Here is a 27870-nt window from a genome sequence, read left to right on the forward strand (position 1 = left end):
TAAAATCTACACAAAGTTTTATTGCAATCGTACAAGGGATACATCAAGGGTCAAATACAACAAATACTATGATGCAATTTTACATTTATTAAACTACAGTTCAAAGCACAAATTTACACATTCTAAATACACTAAACACCTAATGAAGTCACACTGGTCTCCCACTGACATTTGATATATCTGGGCGAAAGACAATAACTTTACAAGACTTTTCTAACAGGAATCCTTAGTATAAAAACTGTGTACTTGTATGTAAACTGTTGAAGAACCCAAGTGATGGGTTTCCATCTCCACTAAGTCATCCATTTTGTTGCATATTTAAACGCTCAGGGGTTGAATGAACTTGATTTTAAATTTGGACACCATTATCTAACCCTCCCACCCCCCCACAAATTGTAGCTGTAGCTTGTTTTGCCTGGTCCCCATTAGTTATTACTATTTTTTCAAGTTCTGAAGAGAATGAATTGAATTTAAGATTGTTCCATTTCTTCCACATTGGAATGTTGACCAGACAAACTACAGACTTGCAACTGCAGGTCTAAATGAAGCGTTAATGCCTGTTTAAGCTGCAGTGGAAAAGCGGTCTTCTGGGCTCAGCTGAATGCAAGAAGGCACAAAGAAGTTCTTCATCAATGTGTCTGAAGCAATTCCAGCATCTTGCATCTCATCCCTGCAGCAGGAAAGGATGAGAGTTGTAATAAGGTGTTTTCATGTACAATTTCACATCAGAAGCCAGCCTTGAATACAGCATTTGAAGTCTGCTGCCCCTGGATAGGTGGGCCCCAGTCTCAGCAGAAGGGACAAGCAGCTATGCAAGCGCAGGGCAGACACAGAAAGGCTGTGACTCTCCACTGGCAGAAGCGGAGCCCTGGCTGCTTCTGCACCAGAACAGGCTACCCAACTCCCACCATGACCACAGCAGCGTTACTGCCCTTCCTGCCCACAGTGATGGCACTAACATTGTACGCAACTTGCAGTTACTAGCGTTGGGAAACCCCAACAGCTGATGGCAAGCAGTAAAAGGCTATTACTCAGCAACAACTGAAGTCCACAGTGGGTATTTTGCTTTCCTTTGTCCACCCTAAAGTAAAGCAGGCATTTTATCACAGCTCAATTTAGTCTTAGCAAAGCCATACAGGATAGTAAAAATTCAGACTAAAAAGGCACACTTGTGCTCAGCTGCATATTCCTCTATTTGTCATCAAATAAATCATATTTGGCTGTAAGTGTACACTTTTGAAGAAAGTGAAAACAATCTTGTCACTGTCAAGAGACTTTTTCTTACCAGTCACTGAAAGACATCATGTAGTAAATCAGTGGCCTCTGATAGTCATTAAAGGTAGACTGGACGCCTAAGGTACCAGAACCCATATTATCAAAGATCAGCCAATCTCCAACGCTCAACTCCGGGAGAAGACAGTTTTCCACAATTTGATCAAGCTCATCACAGGATGGACCCCAAAGGCTGCTTGCAAACAGAGGCTCATCTTCCTTGTATTTCTACATGGAAATGATCCAGGTAATTCAGGTTTTAGTTTATTAAAGATGACATTTTTCAAAAATACATAAGGATAATTTTATAAATTATATATAATTATATACTTATGAAGTGTTAAATATATAAAAACATAAGGATAATAAGAACTATCTCTGAAGAATATAGACGGACTCACCTTGTGAACCTCTGGGATAGTATTCAGTTTCTTAGACAATTTACTTGCAAAAGAACCATAAACACCATCGTTTATGTAGTATGTAAATACTGGTTCATCATCATTCCTGGTTTGCTCCACTGGAAGTAAAAAAGAAGTTGTCTTGCATGCATTTTTTGTCATAAGTAGTCCTTTTGCAATCTAACTTAAGTCAACTGCTTTCTCCTGACAAGGGGGTTCCATATATACTGGAATGGGAGAATTACGAGCAGGGTAATCTGTATGAGACCAGATTATAAATTCAGTTGTAACATAAAGTGCGAGCCTTAATAAAATTAATACTTACAGTAATAATCACAGTTAATATAAATCAAGTTTCTACTTTAGCAGAGAAGCAGCTAGCTCTATTACACTTTTTTCTATGTTCTTTTAATACAGAACCTTCTAGTACACCTTCTGTAAAGCACTCAATATAGGTTTAACCATTGAGAAGTCAAACCTAGTACGGAAACAAGTGCCACATAAATGTAACAGAGAAAGAGAGAGACCAATAACATGTAATCAGAACCCAAAAGGCAGATTACAATGCAAGCATAAAGGAATGTATTAGATATATGCTGAGGCAAACTAGTCCTCCTGACTAAAAGAAGTGGGCAGTTATCTGTACTGATTTATAACATGTGAAAAAAATATGACCCTTACCTCCAGAAGGAAGAAGTTTGTCATACTCAACGGTCTTCTTTGCAATGATGTTAACTGCTAGTGTAAATGCAGATGACACATAGTAACATCCAGGCTCTGCAATCACATTAACACCAGATTCCTTAGGAAAGTAGACATCCAGCAATGGCCTGATGACATGATTAACCTAGGAAATTGAAGTCAGAGGCAAGACCAATGAAACTCAGCTTGCGTACATCAGATACACACACACCCTTTCAGTCAGCAACAGTTCTAGTAAGTACACCAAAAGCTTCCTCTTGCTGAGAAGTGCTCTTACCAGCAGTCCAAAATTTACTCAAGTGTTTAAGAAAGTAGGGCATTCTGCTAAACACAGAAGATTGAGTACCATGATTCCAAGTACTACACAGTCCCCCTCCCAGCCAAAGTTCTAGTTGTGGTACACTCAAGACTATGCAAGTGATTTCAGAGTTTGTCTAGCACAACAGATCAGTAAAATTACATATGAATCCAGAAGAACAAGGAAAGGACCTTTTTGTGATCAGTTCTGAATACTGTTGTATAAGAAACATAATGAATTATTTAACATCAATGCTCAAATCTTAAGTCAGATATTTGAAGATTAACAAGTATTTTCGACAAGTAACAGAACAGTTAGAATCAAGAAAGAAAAACCCTGATGGCTGTTAGTAACTTTTCACTGAATCACTTTCACTATCCTACATTCAAGAAGTTTGTCTTTAAGACAACATAACAGTGTGAAGAGGTTATTCTGTTTTATGTGTCACCGCATACTAGAGGTGACATTTAGTCCAAAGGCTAGCCAAAGCAAAGCTAAAAGTAAGACCTTTAGTCTTCAGTTCTAAAGCAAAGTACCAGAAACTTCATACAGTAGCAGTATGGTTTGTGATCCAAAGCAGGCTAAGCAATCCTGGCCCAACCATGCAACAGAGTAACCAGTTGGACAACAACAGTCAACTGCCAAAAAAAAATTGAATTACTACTGTTAAGATGGCTTAGGATAGTACTTTAAATCTGTGAAATGCTTAAGTTAGCATTCATCCCATATGAACAGGATGGGATGAATCACCAACTCCAAGGATTAATTACACTACCCATGATAAAGAATATAAAACCCATTATTGGTATCTTATGAATTACAATCTAACATGGAATTTAGACTAGGTTTCAGCTATCAATGTTAGCTGCAGTTTGAAGGTTAACCCTTTCAACTTCCTAAATCAAAACTAGAGTTTCAACTTCCAATACATTGCATACCTCTTCCAGCTGAAGTTCTGAACCTGTGAAGCCCCCACCAATATCCAACATGTTCATCTTAAAGCCAAATTCTTCCTAAAATGCATAGGCAGAATGTAAGTACATGGACAACTGTAATTGTAAAAATATTTTTTTGTTGCTCCTTACTGTTGTGGTTTTCTATGTACTTTTGAGCATATTTAGCAGAGTACGTCTGGTGAGGTAGTAACAGCATCGTAAAAGTACAGCTCCATTAAACCTAGTAGTAATAGCATTGGGATGTCAATAGAGGCTGGTTTCATAATTCTCAACTAGAAGTCCCACAGCAACATCAACTGCCCATCTGTGGCATTTATTATATTCCAACAATATTTGCTGAACAGGGTTGTGTATTCTGACAAAAGTTTTAGGAATTTACAAATATGTGTAATGCAAGTTATTTGGATAGAGCTTACACGGCAAGATTGCTACAATGAATTTACAGAAAGATCAGCAAGAACTTCAGTTCTGTTGCCATCCACACATTACCAGTCCCACAAAACACACTAACTGCAGTAAGAAGAGTAAAGACTTGCAGTCTTCTCTATTTAGTTTACAAGCTTCCCATTTATAGGAAGACAGATGTTCAGAGAAAAGATTTTTTAATTTTGCAATATGGGAAATACACACAGAACATCTAAGACTCAAAAGAGTCATCTGAAACATTCAACAAATCCATTCCTTAATCCAGATTTGGGTATTCCTCCCAGCCCCACAATATAACACCTTTATATGCAAGGGGTAGTGGTTTAAACTGGAAGAGGGTAAATTTAGATGAGATAAAAGGAAGACATGCTTCACTGTGAGGGTGGTGAGGCACTGCAACAGGTTACGCAGAGAAGTTGTGGATGCCCCATCCCTGGAAGTGCTCAAGGCCAGGTTGGATGGGGCTTTAAGCAACCTGGTCTAGTGGAAGGTGTCCCTGCCCAGGGCAGCGGGGCTGGAACTAGATATCTTTAAGGTCCCTTCCAACACAAGCGATTCTGTGATATGATTTCTTGTGATGCTTAATCATCTCTGAGATCACATGCACCAAATTAGTGGTTATATCACAATAAATACCAGCATCCAAATGCTTAATATTTTAATGTAACTGTACCGTTTCAGTTATCTCTGTGCAGGACTGACATCTGAATTTCAACAAGCCTTTACCAAAACAGGAAACTTTTTTATTTGAAAATACTACACAAAGCTACTGCCTGTCAGTGGACAGTATTTGTTACCCTTTGTCCACAGTCAGGATTATACAGTTTGTTTTACCTCTACCACACATCTCATAATGGAGTATTTAGTCCCTTACTGGAAGTTCCATTTCCTACATGGATATATTTTGGAAGTGATGTAGCTGGCTCGTTAGTATGATTAGAATAGAATGGATCCCCTACTGTAGCAATTGCAAGTGTGTATGTATTTACTTACAGCCATGTCAAACACACACCGAGCATCAGATATAGCATGAATGTACATTTGCAGTTCCTTGCAAGAGCCTGACACATGAAACCTGAAAGAAAAAAATACAGTTAATACACTCAACAGTGCAGCTTTCAGACCAAGCAAACGGTTTCACCATCTAAAAGAGCAGTGGAAGCAATTCATTCTCAAGTGGCCGAAGACAAGCATGCATTATAATACAGTAACTGTGCAAAGAATAAGCTCAGAAGATTACTGCCTTCCGTTCCATTGGATTTGTACTTGGGGCCCGTCTTGCTCTTAATGCTAAAAATGCTCTACAATATTCTCATCTTTCAGAAATAACAACAGGTTTACTGAACCTTTCAGTCTTCACTATGAAAGTGGTTAAAATTTGTTCTTCAGTTAGCCAGTGCTAACATAGTACCTGTACAGTCTCCCCTCTTTTACCCTGCTTTGTATTGCCGTACCCTGTCTCCTGGGCCACCCAGTTTTCTTCCCAAAGCTAAGGCTGTACTGTGCACACTATCTACTCTCTCCAACATTTGGGAGAGGGGGAGTATTGTATCCCACTGACGCCCTCTCCTGAAGCCTCTTCACCCCAGGCCAGGTCCCAGTTTCATAGCAAGACCGAACAGGCAGGTCATCAGAAGCAGAGAAGTACTGATGCCTCCCACAAGCTCCCGAATCCCCTCTAGTTCCTTGTCCAAAAGGTTTAAGTAGTGCCATAATACTGGTAGTAACTGAGGTGCTCAAACAAGCACCTACATCCTCATGAACAGCTTCCTAAAGACTAGTATGTTCTGCTGGTTCTGGACAGACCATATCCACAGCCATCTGAGCCATGACACTCTCTACTCCAAGTCTACTCCTTTAAGGAATGCCAGGCAAAGGTCAATTTTTTAAACTTACTTTCATGAATCCAGATGTGGATTTTTTTAAACTTTTTTATAAAGAGAATGCTCAAAAGCAGTGTGATTTTTGTTGAAGTTAGACATTATGTAAGAGAGGTACATTTTCTCAGTAATGTAATTTAATTTTTAATACATTTGTAATTTGTAATGATTATAATATGTTTAGGCTTTAATTTAACATCAGATTTATATCAAAAGAGCTGTGGTTTAAATCCTCAAAATCTAGCTTCCATTTTAAATACTTTTTCCTGTCTTGATGACCCATTCTTTTATTTGTTTAGTTGCTTTCTTGAAACAGTCATGAGCATGTGATACACCAGTATCTGAAGGTAGACAAAGCAAAGACTTGTGCATGCATTTTTCCTCCATATAGTGAAATCTTTGTGTCAAACTCCAATTAAAATACCAGAGATCATCTGGAAGTTCTCAGAACACTAGGATTCATTCCTGCTATCTGCAACTCAAAAAAAACCCCAAATTTATTTGAGTATTTTGTCTTGATATAATCAAAGTGTAACATATCCAAGCCCATGTTCATCTTCAAAGTCTGTACAAGCTATCCCACACTACACTAGCACTTGTGTTGTATTTTTCCAGCGATAAAGACTACAAGTGAAGTTACCATGAAAGTTCAAGAGTACAGCTAGAAAACAGGAGAGGCTTCTAAACTTTGCTTTTATGCTGACAGAAGGATTTTTGACACTCTATTTCAAATTGCTTTGATGTCTGTAATATTTACTTTGTCTCATACTAGTTTTTGCTTGTATATTAGCGCTTTGCTTGCAAGCGGAAACTCAGGATCCAAAAGCTGTGTTGTTTTTTTTTTTTAAACCCCTGTAAAATAGTGCCAAAGGGGGGATACTTTTTTTTTGTATTCTATGTCTTCAGTACATCATACAAACATTTGCTCGGGCAGCAGAGAACAATAAAGTTACTCACTTAACACCAACTATTTGGACTCCCAACTCCTTAGCACATTCCATGAGGTGCCTACAGTTCTTCAGGGTGGTGCCAAACTTCATATTCACCTCCTCATCAGCAGTAATGTCTTCTGTGGCAATGTGCAGTAAGAGCCTAAGAGAAGGGGAAGATGATTGGGGCAGTTGGTTTACATCATCAGCACATGTGAAGCCTGAAGACTGTCAGAAGTGTGTTGATTATGTTGTCAGTACTCCAGCTCCATCGATGGATGAGTCAAGTGAACCTAGTAAAAACAATCCTGTACAGAGAAAAAACTAGCAATTAGGGGCTAAAACATGAGCCAGCAAGGTCAAGGGATTTCGAAATGCAGCAACTAAGACTCTTTTGTAGCAGCAAGAGTCTGTTGAGTGCTGTAATAAAAGAGAATGTTACCTGCTAACAGTTTTATGAGGAAGAATACCTCATTAAGACTGCAATACACTTTTCCCATCTCAGTCCTCCTTTCTAACCAAGAGGAGAGCATGGAGACTGCCCTTCAGTCAGTCATGTATCAGATTTGGTTAAACTCAGCATCTGGAAGACGCCAGGCTGACACATGAAACCTGAAAGAACACCCTGGCCACATCCCTCCACCTCCCCTCCTGGTGAGCACATGGATTGGGGATGGGGTGGGGGTGTCAGTCCATTCCCTGCCCCTTCTTCCAGGGGACTTGAGGAGCTGGGAGGCAGTGAGTATCACCTCTTACAGTATTATGCAGCTTCCTCCCTCTGGTCAAAACCTCATTCTGGGTAGGTCTGGCAAACTGCAGTGCCAGCATTGACAGTTTCCTACATTGAAATAACACTACAGTGGCAAAGGCATGTTGACATCAAAACTTCTAGATGTATATCCCCAAAACTCACAAGTTTAAACTGCTGACCAATAAAAGTCACAAGTTTCCTCCTCCTCCACCCCATAATAGAAATCAATTAGCCATGTGGTAAACTGAACAGAAGTTGTGTCATGACACACACAGACTGCACAGAGCATGTTACAGTTAACCAAGATGGAGAGCATAAACAAATGCTAGAAGCTCCACACCCAAAGTGAAATAGTTTTTTTTTTTTTCAAGACATGCAACAAGCAAAACTTAGCCTAGCCACTACAAAATAGATGTTGGCTTAACAGCTAACCTGTCTTCTAAAAGTCCTTTCCAGATATGCCATGATGTGTTTAAAACGCATTTTGTTAAGAGAAAAAAAACCAAAACTCTTAAGTTCTCACACAGGTTGCCCAGCAATCCTCATTAATTTATACCACTTAATCTTGAGAAACTGACTAGCCTCTCATTTCTCCACTAGCAGACAATTCTGTTCAAGAAATCTGTAGTCAAACAATATTTTGTAAACAATTTGGGAAAAGTGCTAGATATAACAAAAGTTGTCAGTTGTCAAAAGTTAAACCCTTTAAAATATTTTTAAAAATTCAAGTCTATAATACTATGGCTTATAACCTCACATTAAGACTAGACAAAACCATTTCTTAAAGATATCCAATGTTAAATTTTATTGATGAGTTGTTATGGCAGCATTATAAGTGAGTCAACGTGTTTGTCTAGTGCAAACCACTGCAAAAGTGTAATTCTGATTTCTAGAAACCTCGTAGGATTCTTCCTCCTGGGTTTCAGCCAGTTAGGGCAGGGCTAGAGAATAATTTTCATGTATTTTTAAGGAAGCATTGATACTATGACTATATTGGAGCTCTTAGGACATCAGCAACCTTAGCAGTAAAAGACTAAGTACGCCTCTCTGACATTTCTTCTTTTGTCTTTCAAGTTGCTAACAACTTCCAAAGGCAGAAACAAATTATATAAAGAGACCCACCCATTACTGAGTGTAGTGCAGAAAGTTATAAGAGCTTTCAGAAAATGAGGAGAATTACAACTTTCTAAGAAGGATTTTCTCAGCCAAAGTGTAGTTAGCGTCATCTACCGAAAGACAACCTAGCTATAACAACCACACATAGGAAGAACAAGGCTATATAAAGGCTTTGACTTTTTTAAACTATGCCAAGGAAGAGAAAGAAGAAAACTCAGTTGTCACTTCAGCATTGAAGTTTTAATGACCTGAATAAGAGATTCCCAATAAAACAAGCAAATAAATCTCTACCCAGTACGAGAGCTAGAGATCAGGTTTCTAGAAAATTCAGATGGCAAAATGCACTTTTTTCAAAGAAAGTGAGTTTCTTGTCCTTGGTAAACAGGAGCTTTTTCAAATATTAGACTACGGGACCCTTGCAAAGATGTGAAGAGTTTATGTTGTTTTTCTCTGGCTCATGAGATTCCTTCATTCTGTCTCCCCACTTCATAATTTCTGTCTCAAGAAAAATCTGCAACCTAACTTATCTTGCTGTGTATGTTCCCATAGACAACATCTTCTACAAGAGGCTGTTCGTGTTTTGTTAGTTTTTATGTTGATTCATTTCCTTGAGTCCAAGAGCACCAGTGATAACTGGTAAAACACTGATGACGTAAGAGACAGCTTTAGCATTGCTAAGGCTTTCAAACGCATGGAGCGTGTCAAGGCCAGCATTTTACACACAGAATTATTTGTCACAGATAGTCTTTGCACAGGAAGTACTCTCCAGTATGCAAAGTACTGACAGGCTTCCAAGAGCATAAAGTGTAATCACTACTAACAGCAATATTAACTCTTACGGTTATCTTAAAAAAACCAAACCCAAAACAGGTAACAAGAATAACCGCATGGGATGAGTGGAGTGTCCACATACTGAACTTGGTAGAATCTTCACAATTCTACAACTACGGCCAGAGTTTTGGGGAAGACAAACACTTTAATAAGGACTGTCTAGAACCAAGGGCTGTGCAAAGGATGTCAGGAATTCAGTTTCTTAGTGTGCTCTGCTGACACTTGTGGGAAGCTAGCTATACCTTGTTAATCACTGGAAAGCACTGTAACATTCACTTAGGCTCCGACTCCAAGTTTCTTGAAGGTATGGCCGACAGCCAAAGTATTCATATGTAAAGAATGTGACGCTCAATGACGTGAGTAGCTATCAGTCCAAAAGAGACTACAATACATTGGCAGCAATCAAATTCTTGTATTTAACAACCAGAATATCAGCTTTGATCACCTCTCTACAGAAAGTATCTGGGTCAATGCTGAAGTGACTAAAAAACAGAACTGGAATCAAATTTCTCACTTTCAATAGTGGGGAAATACCTGTAGGCATACTTAATAGACCTGAAGAGCATGCCCAAACCCTAGATGGGACCCAAAGCACATGCTCATCTGCTGGTAGTCTCAGCCCTTACTTCAGCTGGAGCCACTAATAATCCAAACAGAACACTCCTGAAAGAAAACACTGAAGCCACAACAGAGCAGAAGGAAGATGTATTTGCAGATGACAAGGTGACAAACTTCTGAAGTTTAATCACTGAAACCTTTACATGAAGATTGCCCTATGAAATCAAAACGCAACCTTTCTCCCAAAACAAGGGCCTTACTATTGTATTAGGAAGCTGAGACCCAGTAGGGAAAAAGTTGCAAAAAAGCTACCTTCAAAAGAGACAGAGAAAAAAATAGATACAAGCGAACTGTATTAAAAGCCATGTACGTTGCTTGCAACTCAGACAACCCAGAACACAGGCAAAATTAAATTTCCAGCACATAAAAAGCAAAAAAAAAAAAATCAGAATTTTGACACTTACTTAGCATTTGGATGGTTACGTGCAATTTTCTTCAGCTCAATGTCATTGTCACAAATCATGATATTTATTCCAGCTTTCGCTGCATACTTTATCTGAGAAGCTTGCTTGCAAGGATTTGTATATATTATGTTTTCAGGGGAAATGCCCAGGTCTTGTACCAATGCCATTTCAGACTGAAAAACAGGAGCACACCAGAGTTTGACACAGCCCAGTGTACTGTCTTTATTGAACTTTTATTAGATGTGCTCTAGTACTGGACTAAGCAGTCAAATATATTAAAGAGAAAACTACCCACTGCTGCTAGGGTAGAAGTATAGATGTGCCAAAGCCACTTACATCGGAGTTCACAATGTAATTATATAACCATGGCACTCAATACCAAAAAGCTGATTTTAAAACAGCAGACAGATGGAAGAAAATAAGGCACACAGACACATAGGAAACAAAAACTTACTTTACTGGAACATGCAAATCCAACGCCAAGGTTTCCCAAAATTTCGAGTACACCTGGAGTAGAATTGCATCTTACAGGATAAAATGGTTTTACTGGTGCCATCACATTCTGCCACTGTATGTTCTTCTTTACAAGCTTTCCAAGATCACCAACATAAAATGCTCTTTTTCCAGTCTAAAAAAGGAAAATGAGGAAAATAAAGTGTTTGAAATTCTGAGTTTGCTGTCAAAACATAAATAACCCATGAAACAGAATTATATACATTTTTTCATCCTGCTATTAACTTTTAGGTTTGACCTTGAACAACTGCTTGTTTACTTTCACCTAGCAATTTGAAGTAGTTAAAATAATATCAAAGGGATACCTACCACTTCAGAGATATTATGAATGCTATTTAGACAATATTCTGAGATTCCTGAACAGGAGTTAATACTTAAATGCCAAATGTTGATTTTATCTAAAAATACATAGTAGGTTACAAATCTCTTCCGACTTTGTATTTTCAGAAGTCTGCAGCTTTTTGGAGGAAAAAAAATCCACTGGGACAAAAGCTTCCACAGTCTCAACATAATTTATAGATATTATAAAAGGAATAAAATCAATGCACTACCATTATTTTAACATCTAGCTAATAGTTCACTTAATTAAAATGCTATCAAACAAATTTTCAATGCAGGAAGACAAGTTTGAGACTGTTCTCCACAGCCTGTGAAGCACAGCATTCAAATAGAATTTGAAGAACTAAACTCAGGTTGCAGAGTCAAGTACATAATCTTCAAGAAAGTGCACAGACAGTTAACAGTCCCCTTGTGCATCTGTTACCACAGTCCTTCTCAATGTGAAGTCATGATGTGGATGTAGTGGATTGAAATCCAAACAGATGATTCTGTATTTGCTTACAATGTGCACTCAGTAAAATTCCTGTAAATGGACAGCCTACTATATATCAATTAAAGACCATCACAAAATATATGACTTATCTGAATTAAGACTGTACATCAAATGTTAATTCTAGCACTTGACTTTCACAGATATGAAACTACGTTGTGGCTTATTGTATACAATGTCTTCATTTCTGTTTAAAAAACACAAATAGAAATTCCATCGGGTGGAAGCATACTGACCCCCTGTACGGGTCACCAGCAGGAATGGGATCTGGAGCTTTAGATCCATGGCACAGGCCTCTACCCCTTGAGCTAAAGGAGTAAATGAAAGCAGCAGGAGGCAGCTATCCTCTGTGAGCCAGCCAGTGGTTGGAGACATGACATGTTGCCAGTAGTTTACCTATTTATTTGCTAGACAGAAAAAGAATATTAGGAATCAGGATTTGGGAATCCTACACCTGAGTTCAGAAGGCCATGGGATTTAGCTATTTGCTGTACTATACTTGGGCACTTGCATTTGAACATTAGTTCTGCTAAACCGAGAGAAAAGTGAACAATAGCATATTAAGGATACAGTATTTGCTTAATGAAACTTCATTGTTTACGCTCACACCTGTGTTTCCAATGGAGAGAAGGGTAACAGGAATACGTATAACCATACAACTGTGATTGACTGCAGAATCTTTAAACATGGCTTTAAACTGCCTCAGCATACATATTTGTCTAAACTTGGGCACAATTTTAGGGAGAGAGAGAAAAAAACCCACAACTTTTAAACTCAGCAGTATCTACTTGCCCAATTCCAGGTTCCTGGTCTAAACCCCCTTGATTACAAAAGCCTCTTGAAAAAAAAGAGATGGGAATCTGTATTTAATTACATCAGCCAGACTACTTTCCTGCTAGCCACACTGAGGGAGGTAATGATTGCTGCCCAAGTTTCCCCAACAGAATTGAGCAAACAAACAGCAAAGAAGTAGAATTAGAAGAGAAAACTACTTTAAAAGGTGAGTTTTAGTCAACTGTCCCTCTGTTGCTGTCAGCTCATCAGTGCTAAATACTTAGACCTAGTTTGAAGACTTAAGAGAACAAAACCAAAAGATTTGGAAAGCTTATAAAAAACTTACATGAGTATGTTCATAAATACAGTTGTCAATAACATCTGCAAGAGTTGCTCCTTCATCCAACAGGCCAATGGAGTAATTTGCATCCTCAAGAAATCCTTTCATCTCAGCCGTATTCCACAAAGCCGACAGTCATAAACCAAGAAACACAAGGGATGGGCTTCCAAGCCTTATATCCGGGTCCTTAAATTATGCAACAAACTGTACAAAAAAAACCATAAATCAATGGGAAAAGAGGCACAACGCATGCTATGCTACTACGTAAAAATTAGTAACATACATCCCCTCCGTTTGCCAGGGATGACAGTGCAATTCTACTGAACTCAAGAATAAAATATAAGTCGCATCCTTAAATGTTATACTAACTCGAAGAGGAGTAAGAAACCACGGATGCAAGGCTGGTCTTGAGAAGCATCCCAGACCGTATGCACACTGATCTGTGTTGAGCTTATGCAAACTATGAAAATACTGCTAGCGTGGCATACTTTGTACAAACACCTCAGCACAGCTATTCTTAAGTATAGCATCTGAAGCGAGATTAGTATTCAAGTATACAACTGGAAGACTGTCTGTACAACAACATTTCTGAATTTGTTAAAGAAAACCTATAGTTTATTGACTAAATGGTAGCATTGATATTCATTAGATTCACATATTTGTGTTAACATACTGGTTTTTCTTTAGAGGCTAATTTATAACCATTGCCTTCACACATTGTATTTACTAGACATCTGTTTTGTTGTTCTGTTCAGAAGATTACCTACAATGCTTAAAAATCTTCACTTCCATAAAGGTTAACAAAAAAAGCCATGAGCTAGAAGTAGTTTTAAAAAACAACAATTAGTCTCAGTAAGTGAAACTGGTATTAAGAGAACGTAACAGTTATAGTCTAGCTTTATTTGCATCTTGTTTATCCTCAAACCTTCACACAAATTAGATGTTGTTTATAAGCAGTTTTCCAAAAGACAACCTGAATCAACAAAGTGCAAAGACAGAAAACATGGTTAAATATACACAGTCTTAGAATATGGATTAAATAGTCAGTCTCAAATAAAAATCAGTAGACAGCAGAAAACTACCAACAGCTGATTATATACCTTAACCAGTCCTGCTTGATGATTACAATCTGCAGTTTACATTCTATTAGAGTTGTAGGTCTTGTTTAAAAGCAGTTTATTAGTTTACAGCAACTGACTGACCAGATTTTCTTTTGTTTCAACTGTCATCTTTATGACTAACACAAGACTGATCAAAACCAGCCAGCTAACTGGATTCCTCCTTTACATGAGCATCCAAGACTTTTTAAAATCTCAAGAGAAGTTACATAATAGTTGGGGGTTTTTTTTGTTTGGTTTTTTTTGCTTGTTTTTTTCTAAAAAAAAAAAAAAAAAAAAAAAAAGAGGGAGATGGTTGTTTTCTAAAGCCACCTGTACTTGGCTTTAAAATAACAAAATTATTTTTCCGATTAAAAGTGCTGACAGAAACCAGAACATAAAACACACTTTAGCAAGACTCTAAAAGCTAAGAACATAATTTTGGCTTCAAATGGTCACAAGGCCATGGTATTATTAACTGTGTCTCATGCCTCTTTCACCACCTCCCTACAGTCAAAAAAAACCCCAAAACTCCACAACCTGCAACATAAGGTTGGTTAACATCATTAATATGAACAAAGTTACTTTAGCTCAAGTTAAAACTAAGATAATTAAACAGCAATTACACCCAAGAGTCATTACACCCAATAGCAGGGAAAAGAGCCAACAGTTTTGTATGCTTTCTGCATAACTCAAGTACGCCACCTATGTTTCTTAAGAGAAGTATTTACTGCTAGGTGAATTTAATTCTGTGCCAGCAAGAATTTTCAGTTATTCAGAGGCTGAATGACAAAGACAAGTACGCTGGGGGAGAACATACCTGTCTCACAAGTACAGTAACCCATATGCTTATTTAAGTGAATCCTGAAGATCCAAAGCAATCATGAAAAAGCAAGACAATTATCACACTGAGGTAAGGATTTAAGTAAATTACAATTACAAAAACAAAGACTAGGTGGTAGACACTATTATAACCAGGATAAACTTAGATGTGACTGACTGAAGATGTTTGTGAGTATTAGCCAAAACTTCTTTTAAAAAAAAGAAAAAAAAAATCACACAAAAAAAAAAGACAATAAGCTTGTGAACTAAGTTTGACTTAGAATCAGTGAAACAAGCACGAACGCCAGTCATGTTTACATAGCTACTGTCACCCTCTGAACAGGTACTTCATCAGCATCCTTGATTTGCCAGCTGATTAGCACAAAGTCCTCAAAACGTTCACCTCCATAAAACATCCATGATTTCCAGGAGCAGAGTACTAAAAAATTGTTTGGGTTCCACCCCCCACCCCTAGAAAGAAAATCTGGCATCAGCATTTTACTGATAGTTTGCTATAGTTCTGGAATAGTCAAAAAATGAAGATCAAAACAAGAAAAAAGTTAACAGCAGAGTTTACTTTTTAGCATAATTTCTTCATACTATGACTTAAACAGCCTAATGCTTAACCAAGTTTTAAAGTATTTATGCATCCTCAGGAACTTGCTGGCTGTGTAATAAACACATTAAACTTTTTTTCTACAATAGTACCTCTTTTGTTGTCTTCTTGCAAGAAAAATAATACCCAAAGAGAGGAATAAGTAAACAACCATGGTGAACACATGCAAGAGTAAAGTGATTTCCATTCTAAGCAGATTATTCAAATGTAGCAGATCTGTTAACCATTCAAAAACAAGGTTTTGAATCCTTTTGTGACAGAGGGGTGTTAAAAGAAAAAATGTCAAATTTCAAATATGTTTTGTGCTACATCTAAATCTGTAGCATATTTTAGGATACATCAAATCTGTCCTATGACTTCAGGAAAAAAAAAATACCAACAAAACTCGGTATCAACATTTTAACACAGTAACTCTGTACAGGATGAGCTTCCATGATACCAGTTCCTCTTTCCCCCTTCCCACTCACAGTCAACAGTAAATACCCTAAGTAACTGCAACAGAATGCATGCGAGAAGTGACTGGGCTGGCAGAAGTTTCATATCCGAGCTTCTTTTTATTGTTTATTCAAGTTGGACAAAGTATGTGTTTCTCATTGTAAGCTCACAGCTCCCTGATATATTGTACAAATTTGTTAAAAAGCCAAAACATTTTATGGTTTTACTGTATATACAAGGGTACTACTTAGCTAGATTTTAAAGTTTTGGTGTAGTTTTTTTTTTGTTTGTTTGTTTGTTTTCTCCATACTACAAGCCACTTCCTAGACTCTAAATCATGCATATGGTTAAGAGTCCCTTCCACTGAAGGAGTGCACACCCCTGCTCTACCCTGCTGGGAGGTCTCAGCACACCCAGTGGAACTCATCACAGCACTGAACAGATTTTAGACTCACAATCCATACACACTCTGCAGGCTAACTGCTGGTGCCTCATAGTGGAAATGAAGAACCTTGGTTTAAACAGCTAGCATTTTTTTCTTCAAGTCTTGATGTGGTATTCATCTGAGTTACATGGGAATGGATTGAAGCTAATTTTGTAATATTCTTAAAAGAAAAAGTTTTTTTTCATAGTTTATTATTGCAGTGTCTATAGCTTTCAGACAGAGATGGTGTAGAAGAACACTTCCCTCCAAAAGCTGTCCTTTTACTTTTGGGAGATCAGGGAGAACTGGTTTAAGTAAAACAAAAGAGAAGGCCTCTTTACCCCTAACTCCCCAAAACCAACAACAAAGAGAACAGTGATCTACTAAGTAGGCAGATTAAGTCAAAGTCAAGTCCTAATATCAAAGACTAAGAAAAATACATGCTTGAGAGCAAAAATAAATGTGTTAGTTTCTGACCAGCAGGCTGCTCCATTAAAAAAAAAATGGTAAAGATATTTATGTTTTACTGAACTAATTGACCACATCAACTTTGAACAACAGCAAGGATTAATCAGGCAGCAAGAGCTTTTTGTTAGCTTTGATGAAGGCAATTCTTAAAATAGACATTGCCTCTTGTAGTTCATTCATTCAAAAGCATCTTATGGTCAAGAAGCAGGGAGGAAAACCAATCCATGCTAGTAAAGACTTTGTAAATAAAATAGCTTGCAACAAACCATAAAAAACGTAGTATAACCTCTCAGGCTGCTAGACAGCAAATGCTTTTCCTAAGCATGTACGTGACATTTAAGCTTTTTCATTTAGCAAAACTCATCTAGTAAAAAAGCTATCATCAGCCTACCAACTTCTGTCCTCATAGTCACGTCCATTCCTCTCCTCTCCTCTCCCAGTTTCTCCTGCTCTGGAAGAAATTCCATCTTTACAGGCTTGTTGAGAACAAGATAGGAAGAACATTCTACAAAGAAAACTGAAATTCCTAACAGGACTGCTACAGCAACACCACAAAACTGTGCATACTTGAGAAACGTTTATTTAAGGGGTTAATACCTGCAGTAGGACCTGGGATCGTGCTACAACCTTACTCTGTTCTGACTGGCCCCACTCCTGAGGAGGGAGGAGAATAAATTACAAAATTTGTTAAATATCAAATGAATACAGGCAGAAGGAAATAGAGAGCCTGGCTTTAAGACAACTTCTATGTCTGTAAGATGAGTCAGAAATCATTACAGTACTCAGTTTAGTCCTTGCTGGAAGCGCTGACTTGCTGCAAGTCATGATTTGACAGACTTACTGTGATAACACCACCCATTTTACCACCTGAAATGTTGGTCTGCACAATGCTCCAGGACATATAATTTTGGGCAAACAAAAGCTGTCAAGTGGTATGAGACTTCTACACAGGCATGCAATTGCTTTCTTTGAAGTAAGCGTTACATCCTCAGGCTCTTTAGGGTTTAACACAATGACTTCCCAGATGAAGAACTTTTATCTTAAAGTTTACATATTTAAACACTACAATTAGTGTAGACACCTGGAATAAAAAAAAATTAAAATGCTCTGAAAAGTGACTAACTAAACACATGCTTGTCATACAGAAGCATCCATAACAAATACATAATTTTCAATTTTTTTTTGTTTATGTTGTCAGAACTACGTATTGTTTTGCCTGGGAAAAAAAAAAAAAGAAAACCAACAACCTGAAGGTTTGCTTCTTTCATTAAAAACTTCCTCTGCAAAGAACAAAGTCTCCGCAAACGCAACGGGGTTTCAATGCTGTCTTTCAACTACATGTCTGATTAAGCAAAATAAATATTTATGAGATTAACAATTATACTGATGCAGAAATCATAAAGAGGTAAAATACATTCATCTCAAATTCCTTACAACAGTGGTTCCTCAGGGGTAATAGATCAAAAAAGTAGAAGCATTTAGTCACTAACATTGTGGTACAGGTATACTAGAAAAGCAGAAACATGAATCCTCTGTTTTCAGTGCAGGAAATGCTTATTTATAATGGGAGTATCTTTAAAAAGAAAAATTCCAAGATGCCATTTCACATGCAGCCACTAACCAACTGATGGACGTGCTGAAGCAGGTGTCTCTACTTACAATGGCAGTGGGTATTTTGCATTATTCAAGTTGCCTCTCAGCACAAATCCACCGAGGGTCATAGCAGAGTACCTGTACAAGCTGCTAGTACAAGGTTAGTTGCATCCTACCATTCTCTCAGCAGTATTCCACACAGTTAAGTGAGCATCCTAACAAGAGCATCTCTGCTGAAGTAAGCAAGCAAAGAGAGTAGATACTAACAGATAGTGCCCCATCTGACATCTCCTACAGGAACCATGCTTTCAAGAACCTCCTTCTGTTTTCTTGAAGTTTGAATATATTATTCAAAGACAATACGCTATCAAAGCAAGTACTCTTGTAAGTGCATGTATACTTCTGTGGTACCATATCAGCACTTCTCTTTCATGACAATGCAAGCTGTTACTTCCCTATCCTATCCTCTTACTTCCTTAGCCAGTATTAGTATTTGGCCTCCCCATCGCCCCCCAAAGTCCAAGTCCTCCTGTTCCCCAATTGCAAATCAGTCCCATTTAGACAAAGTCAAGAGAGCTTTAAAGGCTAGTCAATCTACCTAACTACTGCTTCTGCTTGGTGTAAACAGGGCTTGTTAATAGATCTTATTTCCATCGCTAATTCCCCTCAGTTTCCAATCAGAGATGGCAATAACTAGAACAGATTTTAAAAGAAGCAAGACTTCATGGCAATTGCCAGACTGCTTGGGAAGTCAAGGGCTTGAAGAGCAAGACAGAACTAAATCTTAAGGACTTTCTTGGCCAGTGTAACACAAGGACAAAAGTAGGAGGGAGAGAATTCTAAAAAGGAAGCAAGTTTAATAGGAATTTAAGTACACCTTCAGATAAAACATGCGTATTTGAGTTCCACTGGAACATAATTTTATTTAAAAGCTCAGTTGACCTTTTTCCCATTAAATCACTCTGCAAGTTGAACAAGACTCAAACTACCAATTAGCTGGCTAACTTACATCTTAGCTGTGTTTGAGGAAATTACCTGTGCTTCAGCATACCAAAACAGGTATAGATTTACCGGCAAACAGTTGCAGACTACCGCTACCTACATCACCACTACATTCAATACTGAACTACTTACATTTGTGTACAGTATATTATTACTGAACACATAACAGATCCAAGATCACAATAAACACACAGATAATCTGAACATTCAGCTACAAATGCAGCAAATTCAGTGGCATTTACATTCTACAACAAGCTATACCTTGGACTATTTGCCACAGCACATCAGTCTACCAGTTAGAGAAAGAATACTCTCAATGAACGTACCAGAACAGCCACCTCAAAGAGAAAAACTTCTAAGCCAAAATTCCTTCAGAACAGTTTTAGAAACTAAAATGCATTTATAGTACCTTGAGATTTTATACGTTACTCACTGCTTCCCTCCTAGCAATTCTTCTGCCTTACCTATCTTTTTACTACTTTACTTTATTCCTGTTGAAGTGCAAAACGTCATGCAAGCATTTTACCCACATATAAGAGTGAACGAAAACTCAGAAATTGAACAAGGGAATTTTCTCAGATATTTTGCTTGTAAAAATCACGTGACACCTACAAAATAACAGTGATATTCAGAGAATTTTCAGTGTTAACTGTATTCACTGGAATAGAGCAGTCATCTACAGAGTCAGATATATGCAGTTAATTAAGTAATTTTCAAAGAAAAACAAGAAGAATTTAAATTCTGAAGATAAAGCCAGAAATCATGATAAATCAGGCTCACCGGGTGCCTCCCTTACTGCAGTATTTCCAAATAACAGAATCCTCTACATTAAGTACCTTATTTGTAGGCATACCAACACAACTGGCATTTGGACTCTTTGTGGTATTTAAAAAGTATCTAGCTCAGCTAGATGCACTTAACCATTCTCAACTTCTACGTTAAAAAGCATTATGTAACTTATAGGTACTAAGCCAAACAAAAATGCCTTCAGCTAGACAGGAAAAAAGTAATACTGTACAAAATCAGCTTAACTCAGATATTACAAATTCATTTAAGGCTATTGTTGAAACCACATAAAGCTATTGTTTTATGTTAACAGAACAGGATAACCACACACATTCCAGAGTTTTCTGTGCTCCTTAAGATCAGCTACGCACATTCATTTGTTTTCAGTCATCATGGGTTTTGTTTTTCTTTAATAACTATTTGCCTCTTAAAAAATGCAAAGGCATTTATAATTGGTACATGATTTCCACCCAACATAGAATTCCACATTCTACTGTAGCTCAACTACAACTATTTGTGGAAGTGGATAGTAATTAGCAAATAATAGAGATAGGCATTTGGGAAGGCACACCCTTCATGATCAGCATTAGTTACTGTTTACAATAGCAAGTTTTAACTATTTCAGTATAAAATACTGTAAGAAATCACACAGTACTCAACAAATCATGATTTGATGTTAACAGTCACGCAGCACCAATTAATGACTTCATGATTACCACTGAGAGACTGAAGTTACAGCATTTTATTTTAGGATTTCTGCAGCCTACAGCTATAATTCAGAAAAGTAACTATTTGCAAAGTTTACTCACACATGTTTAAATCTCTCAGAAATTCATCAGCTAACTCTGTTAAGAAAACTATTAGGTTAGTAAAAAAAATTATAGTCCTCTCTTGAATGAAAGCCCCATATAATATGCACACCACTATTTTCAAATTTTTATAATCTACATCAAAACAGTTATCTTGCTTATCAAAAAGCCAATACATGGTGTTTATATTTTTGGAAGTGCTTATCCTCCTGCATACAGATGAAGAGAAGGAAGAGATACTTACATGGACAAGTTAGGAGATGGAACCCTACTATCATCAGCTAGGTTCCCAAGGTGGCTCAGCGTTGAAGTCGAACTGTTCTCTATAAAGCACTTCTCCTAAGCCCTCTGGATAGTTGTAAACTTGATCAGAGATTTTGCCCTGAGGGAGAAAATGCATACAAAAATAAATTTCATAGCCAGAAAAAAAAAAAAAAGCTTTATCTTATAAACATGTAACAAATGACTTTTCAACAGTGCTTTTAAGAAGGCTTGCAACACCCCACCATGAAAGTTTATAATTGCATAAAATGCCCAGTTTTCAAGAGTGAACATAAACTCTGAACTAGATCAAGTGAGATGGATGAAGCACTGCTAAAACACATGAATTAGGCACATGAAACTGCTTGCTTGTACTTATCTTTCATAGTCTGAACTGGAAGATTTTCAAAACTACAAGCAAAGAGCTCTAGATGATCCTGCTTTAGGGTAGAACGCCTTAATATTGGTCTACATTCCTAGAAGTGTTTTTAACCCTGTAACCACTGTGATTCTTCCCCTCCCCACTTCCTTTCTATTTTAGAATTCCCTTGCTGTGTTCTTTCTTCCTCTGCTGTAAATGAACACGACATATGGGTGAAAAAGCTAAGTGGGTGAAAAATAGTGCTTTATATAGTGAAATTGAACACCATATAGGCAAATCCAGAGATGAGCAAGACAGTAAGAAGAAATAAACTTATGTTTGCTTTCAGGAATGACGAAATACTATTACACACAACACCAAAGCAGCATTTTAAAGTACAAGGCTAGCTTACTCAAATGAAGGTAAAACAATCACACAAAACAGCACAATGAATACAAAAAGCAGTCAAAGAAACATTAATCAGCCCTGCTGAGAAACAATTCCTTCTAGGAGGAACTGTCATTTTCATGGAATTAAATATGGTACAGAACTGGTCATGTCTAAACTCAACATACAACAAAGTTTCTACAAATTCATTGTGGTCTACGGCATTAAACATGGAATGTGCCAACCTATTGTAAAATAAATCTTTGCTGCTCTCATTATTTAAGTAATACTACATGTGCTGAGTATAAAACCTGGCTTCTGGGAATCACCTAACCCAAATGATCATCTTTTCAACCACATGACAGTTAAGCAAACTGCTGAAGTGTATTTTTCCACTTATTCTTGCTATTAGAAAACTAAACTTGTATACTCTATAAAGTACTGAATTACAAACAGAGTTAACGTAACTTGAGTCTGTTTCACAGCAACTCCACAGAGCAGTATCTTCAGCTTTACTGTATTGATTAGCATTCAGTAGCATATAATATTAAAAATAAGCCTCAATGCTTCAAAATTAGTTGGGATATTAAGGAATTCTGCCAGCTAGAATTCATGTATATGCAGTGTTTTTAATCTCATCCCTTTCTTCCACTAAAGGAAGAAGTCAGTAACATCTAGTTCTCACGGCAGGCATGTAACAGTTTTAAAAGCTGGAAACACTTTCCTTTTATAAAATTAACTAACGGCTCTGCTATTTTCTAGTGCTGTCCTGATTACAGTCAAGAACTCTCACAAGTTTTCCAGTGATTTAAGTTTACCTTCCCAGCAAAACAAGTCATTAAAAACAGGTGCTCCTAGGGAGAGCGCATGACCTTCAGTGCAAAACTTAAGGAGCCACGCTTCAGACAAATATCACCTGCAGTACTGTTCGAATAAATATTCTCACATGTCCCAAGAAGGAAGTGCGCAGTGAAAGTTCCCACGGAGCTGGAATAAAAACCAATCATTTTCCGTAGCAATAATAAACTCTGAGCTGCGCTGAGTTCTAATTGCCCTTCAGAATTTCTTTCAAATGAGAATTATTTATCTGAAGGGTCTACACAAACATACAGAAAATAGTCCGACATCCCTCTTCTGTGCAGGTTTGGCAATATTAAACACTCGGAGAAGAAAACAGTACAATTTGAGCCTTTCAAACCTTTTGGAAGGTACTTTTACTCTGCCTTAACCAGCACAAAGAGTTAGTTTGCTGTACTGTAGCAGAACTGGACTACCATTTTAAGCAGAAGTGCATTACATGTCCATAAACCATATGGACAAGCCCAGTTTTAGGAAAACTGCACGTGATCAGCCACAACAAAGCATTCATTGTTTAAGGGTCTTAAAGCATTCTTTGCTAAACAGTGAGCTTTGAGCTGCAGAAATAATTGATAAGGCAGCTTTTGCCTATTAATACTCAAGTGACACCTATATGAATGTATTCATATATCATCTGTTAGTGTATTCTATTAGCAGGTGTCCCAAGTTTCACCGCAGCTTGACCAGCAACGCTGTACTTCATACCTGAACAGTACCACTCAGCTGAAGAACAAATAACACCCGAGTCATCCACAGTGACAGCTTTGCCAGAACAACTGCATCCCTGCAGCTTTATGAGCACCAGCAGGCCAGCGGAGGCCAGGCCCTTCCCAGCTCACCAGCCACCTCACGCTGTCTGATGCGGACAGGCCTACAAAATTGGACACCGATTCATTTTCTTCGGGGGGCAGGAGGGAGGAATAAAAATCCACTGCATCTCTCAACTTCTGAAAAGAGATCCTTTAGTGACCCGAGCTAAAATATTTGTGAAGTAAACCCGAAAAATCCAGCAATGCTATGACCTCGCATATTTACACTGACTGGCAGACTCTGAGGCACCAAATTTACTCTGGTCCACAAAAAATTCCAGCTATTCTTCTGTTACAATAGGACTCTTCCAGATCAGGGCCAGGGTGTTGTGGCCTGGCAGTCCCCAGGTCCTGAAGGGACCACTGGTCCCCGAGGAATTATCCCGTCAACCACACTCTTGCTCCTGCACTACATCAACAGCATATTGAACTGAAATTTACCATTATACCCAAATTAGTCCATTACACAATTAAGTCTCCCTTTCAGGAAGGGACGGTCTTAATTTCCTTCCAGAGCACTCTGCCTCTCCTTTAATTGGAGAGATGGAATCATTTCCAGACCATACAGCCCAGCATTGCTGCAAACAGACACCTGCACCAGCCTTCCAGCACAGGGAGCACCAAGAGGCACAGGCTGCTTGCCTGGGGGCAGGCTGCAGCGCTGAAAGGCAGTAAGTCTGCCTCTTGCTTCCAGTAAAACCGTCCCCACAGGAGGAACACTCCCATTGCAGTCCACCACCAAACAACATCCTTCCCCCTCCCAAAGTCTTGTAGAGACCCCTCGTTTTCTGGGGTTTAACAACCTTCCCCCGCGGCTCAAGGCCCAGTGGGAGGGATGGGGGGGCAGCAGGCAGGCTGGTTGTGGGGAGCTCACCGCAGCCTGAAGCACATGGGGAGGGGGCTGCCGTGTGGCAAGCATCAGGCACGGCGGCAGCAGCATTGTTCACACGGTGACAGGAAGGAAAGAACTAGACTGGACCAGTCCAGACTGGAACAAACCCCTCCTACCATCACCATTATTCACCCCCCTCCCCAGCACCACTGCCTCCCACATTTATCCAAGGAAGAATAGCAGGCAAGTGCAGGATCCCCACAGCCAAAAATCCAGCAGGCAAGGTGGAGGCAGAAGAGGGGCAGCACTCCCTACTGCTACACAAGACACCCAGCCACAGGTCTGTCTGGGAGGGTGGGCAGGTCTAACCCGCTTTATTGGCCACCACAAAGTGTTTTTGTTCAGGGCGGCTACATTCGACTGGGACTACACAATCAAATCCTGCTCTGTCACTGGAGACTGCTGCAGAGTTCTGAAACGCAGCACTTCTCCTGCCTACTGGCACATGTCAGCTGTGCAGAATTTGGCAGTGCAGGAGACGCACTTCAGAAAGCCTAAATCTTCTCTGGAGCCTTTCTTCCCTCTTCACCACAAACGGGGGCTCCCCAGCACAGACACGCATATTCCTGGGCTTTCAACGAGCCCAGACTGCAACTGGAAAAGACCTGCAGCACTGTCTAGCAATAAGCCAGAACAGCATCCTCCTCAGCCATGCCAGCTGCCCCACATTCCTGCATTTGCACCATTTCCCTTCGACACACATGAACCCCCCAGTCCCACACCATACTTCCAGCTGCCCTACAACCAGTAACAGGCACCTCTGCTGATCTCTCACCAAAGAGGGAACGGCACCACAGTGAGCACAGGCACATTGGGGATACCCTGACACCCAGGTGCACATACTTTATACACACGCACACAGCCGGTAGCTGAGCAGTGACCAGACCCTCTTTTCCCCATACTTTCTGAAAGCCACCAGTACAGCAGTATCTAACTGGACCACAACTACTGGTGGAGGCAGACAAGCCAAGGAGGCTGAGGCTCAACCAAGAGACTTCCAGAAGCACTGGCAGCACCAAACCTGCTACTGCTACACTAACAGACTGACCAAAGCGGAGGGAGAAAACATGCGTCCTTGAGGTGACCAGCAAACACTCCTTGCAAAGAGAGGATACTCCTGAACATGAAGGAAGGGTGCTGCTTTCTGTGCCCCACAGGACCCTCGGCCCCTCTGTGTGAAGGCAATTTGCCCCGTCATCCCAGTGCTTGTCCTGGGAAGTGTCGCTTGTGCAATGCCCTTACAACTTGTCCAGTGCCCTGACAGCTCGCCCTGCTGCCCTGCTCCTTGGTGTGTCCCCCCAGTCTACCATGCCGAGGGGTACGGGGTGAGGCCTTGTACAGGCACAGCTCAGGTGAGGGGGGAAGAGCAGCGTGACAGCGGGAGCCCGGATGGATAGCCACGGCTACAGGCACACAACATGGCCCCTGAGAAGCAGGCGAGGAGAGACGCCACGGCCGTGCCACCAATACTTCTCCGGCTTCTCCGACCCCGCCGGCCTCAAAGCCCCTCACACAGCGGCTCCCCGCGGCCTTGAGGGGGGGCTTCCTGCGTGCGGTGCACCAGAGGGAAAGGGACCCGCCGAGACCTGCACGGGAGTCAGGGCTCCCGAACCCGGGCAGCTGCCACAGGGCGAGGGGAATGCACGCCAGGGTCCGGGCGCCCCTCTCCCTGAGGGGTCCGGGCGAGGACACCCCGCGCCCCCTCCCCAGGAAGGGGCACACTGGGAGAGGTACCAAGGCCCGGCGGGAACGGGTCTCCCGCCGCGGGGCACTACCCCGGCTGCTGAGGGGGAAGACACCAGGCAGCCCCCCTCCGCAGGAATCCGCCATGTTAGGGCGGCCGCCGAGCCCCCACTCCCGCTCCCTGCGGAGCTGCGGCCCCACCGCCCTCCTGCACCCCGCGGAGTTGGGGGAGAAAGGGGAACGGCGGCTCCGGCGCAGCCCTCGCCGCCGTCCCCGGCCTCCCCCTCCCGCCTCGCCGCCTCTCACACGCAGGGCTGTCCGCCATGTTAGCACGGCGGCCGCTGACCCCCTCCGCCCGCCGCCGCCACCGCCGCCCTCCGGGGTGCGGGGGTCTCCGGCTCCCTCTCGCCCGCTCCCCGGGCGGCGGCCCCGCAACGTCCGGCGCCTCGCTGCGCGCCGGGGAGCCTCAGCTCTGAGTCATCCCGCCGCTCTCCATCTGCCGCCGCCGGCGGCAGCCGGTCTCGCCCCACGCCGCCAGGCGAACGGAGAACGGGCTGCCAGAGGAACCAGCCTCATCCCCTTCCCCGCCCGGCACCGCCACGGCAGCGGTGCTGCCCGCCGGGCGCCCTTCCCGGATGCCACGGCCACCGCTCCCCCGTTCCCTCCCTTACACTGGGGGGAACAAGGGCCTGCCCCTCCCTGAGCCCCAGGCCCCGGGGCGCTCCCTCCACTCCCTCCCGCCGCCGGTGTCAAGGGACGCCCCCGGGCTCAGGGTGGGCGTCACCGCCTCCCTCCCTCCCGTCCGCCGCCTCCGCCACGGCGGGAGCCCCGGCCCGGCGGGGAGGCCGAGGTCGCCGGGACCCCCGGCACCGGTACTCACGTGAGATAACGGCCCGAAAGATTTGGTAAATCGTCTTCTCTTTTTAGGCGGAATTTTTAAAGAGGGATGTGGGAACCTACAGCAGAAATACAGGCGGCGGCAGTGGCGCCTTCCAGGGCCATAGGCTGCGGGGGCGACCGGCGGGGGAAGCGCAGCGCAGCGCTGGGACGAGAGGGCGCAGGCAGAGAGAGACAGAGCCGGAGCGGGCCGGGGGCGCGGGGCTGCGGCAGCTCGGGGCGGAGGCAGGAGCGCGGCCACCGGGCGGCGAGGCGAGCGGAAAGGCGAGGAGAAGGGGCCGCTGCCGGCAGCGCTCTTATAGGGCGGTGCGGGCGGGGAGGGACCGGCGCCACGCGTCACCGCACCGCGGGGCGGGAGGCGCCGCTGCCGCCACCGACACCACCACCCCCCCCGGCGGCGGGCCGGGGCGCGAGAGGCGGCGGGCGGGCATGCGCCGAGCGCCGCCGGCGGGCAGGAGGACACCGGTACTGGCACCGCCGACCCGGGCCCCGCCGCCCAAAATGGAGGCGGCGCGGTGGCCTCTGCACTGCTGCCGGGGCCGGGCGCAGGTGCGGACGGGGCGGGGCTGGGGCCGGGCTCCGCGGGAGGCCGGTGTCCCTGGCGGGCCGCCCTCCCTGGCCGGCACCGCG

At 41.5% G+C, this 27870-nt stretch overlaps 1 protein-coding gene across 3 annotated transcripts; it reads right to left on the bottom strand.

Moving 5' to 3' along the window:
• AZIN1 (antizyme inhibitor 1) lies at positions 1 to 27595 on the bottom strand. Of its 3 annotated transcripts, XM_086741120.1 has the most exons (12): positions 27224 to 27594; positions 21337 to 21474; positions 13047 to 13244; positions 11039 to 11212; positions 10585 to 10757; positions 6893 to 7027; positions 5049 to 5130; positions 3612 to 3686; positions 2355 to 2520; positions 1674 to 1792; positions 1286 to 1500; positions 1 to 670 (listed from the first exon to the last, which is right to left on the bottom strand). In XM_086741120.1, exons 3-12 carry the CDS (start codon positions 13146 to 13148, stop codon positions 562 to 564), a joined length of 1350 nt encoding a protein of 449 aa, XP_086597246.1. In that variant the 5' UTR covers positions 13149 to 13244; positions 21337 to 21474; positions 27224 to 27594; the 3' UTR covers positions 1 to 561. The 3 variants fall into 3 exon arrangements, with proteins under 3 accessions (XP_086597246.1, XP_086597247.1, XP_086597248.1); XM_086741121.1 differs by lacking the exon at positions 3612 to 3686 and having other exon boundaries at positions 27224 to 27595; XM_086741122.1 differs by lacking the exons at positions 21337 to 21474; positions 27224 to 27594 and adding an exon at positions 12163 to 12333 and having other exon boundaries at positions 13047 to 13231.
• Between the last annotated feature and the right edge of the window lie 275 nt (positions 27596 to 27870).

The sequence above is a fragment of the Chlamydotis macqueenii genome, chromosome 2 (assembly GCF_036417535.1).
Source record: "Chlamydotis macqueenii isolate bChlMac1 chromosome 2, bChlMac1.mat, whole genome shotgun sequence".
Classification (NCBI taxonomy): domain Eukaryota; kingdom Metazoa; phylum Chordata; class Aves; order Otidiformes; family Otididae; genus Chlamydotis; species Chlamydotis macqueenii.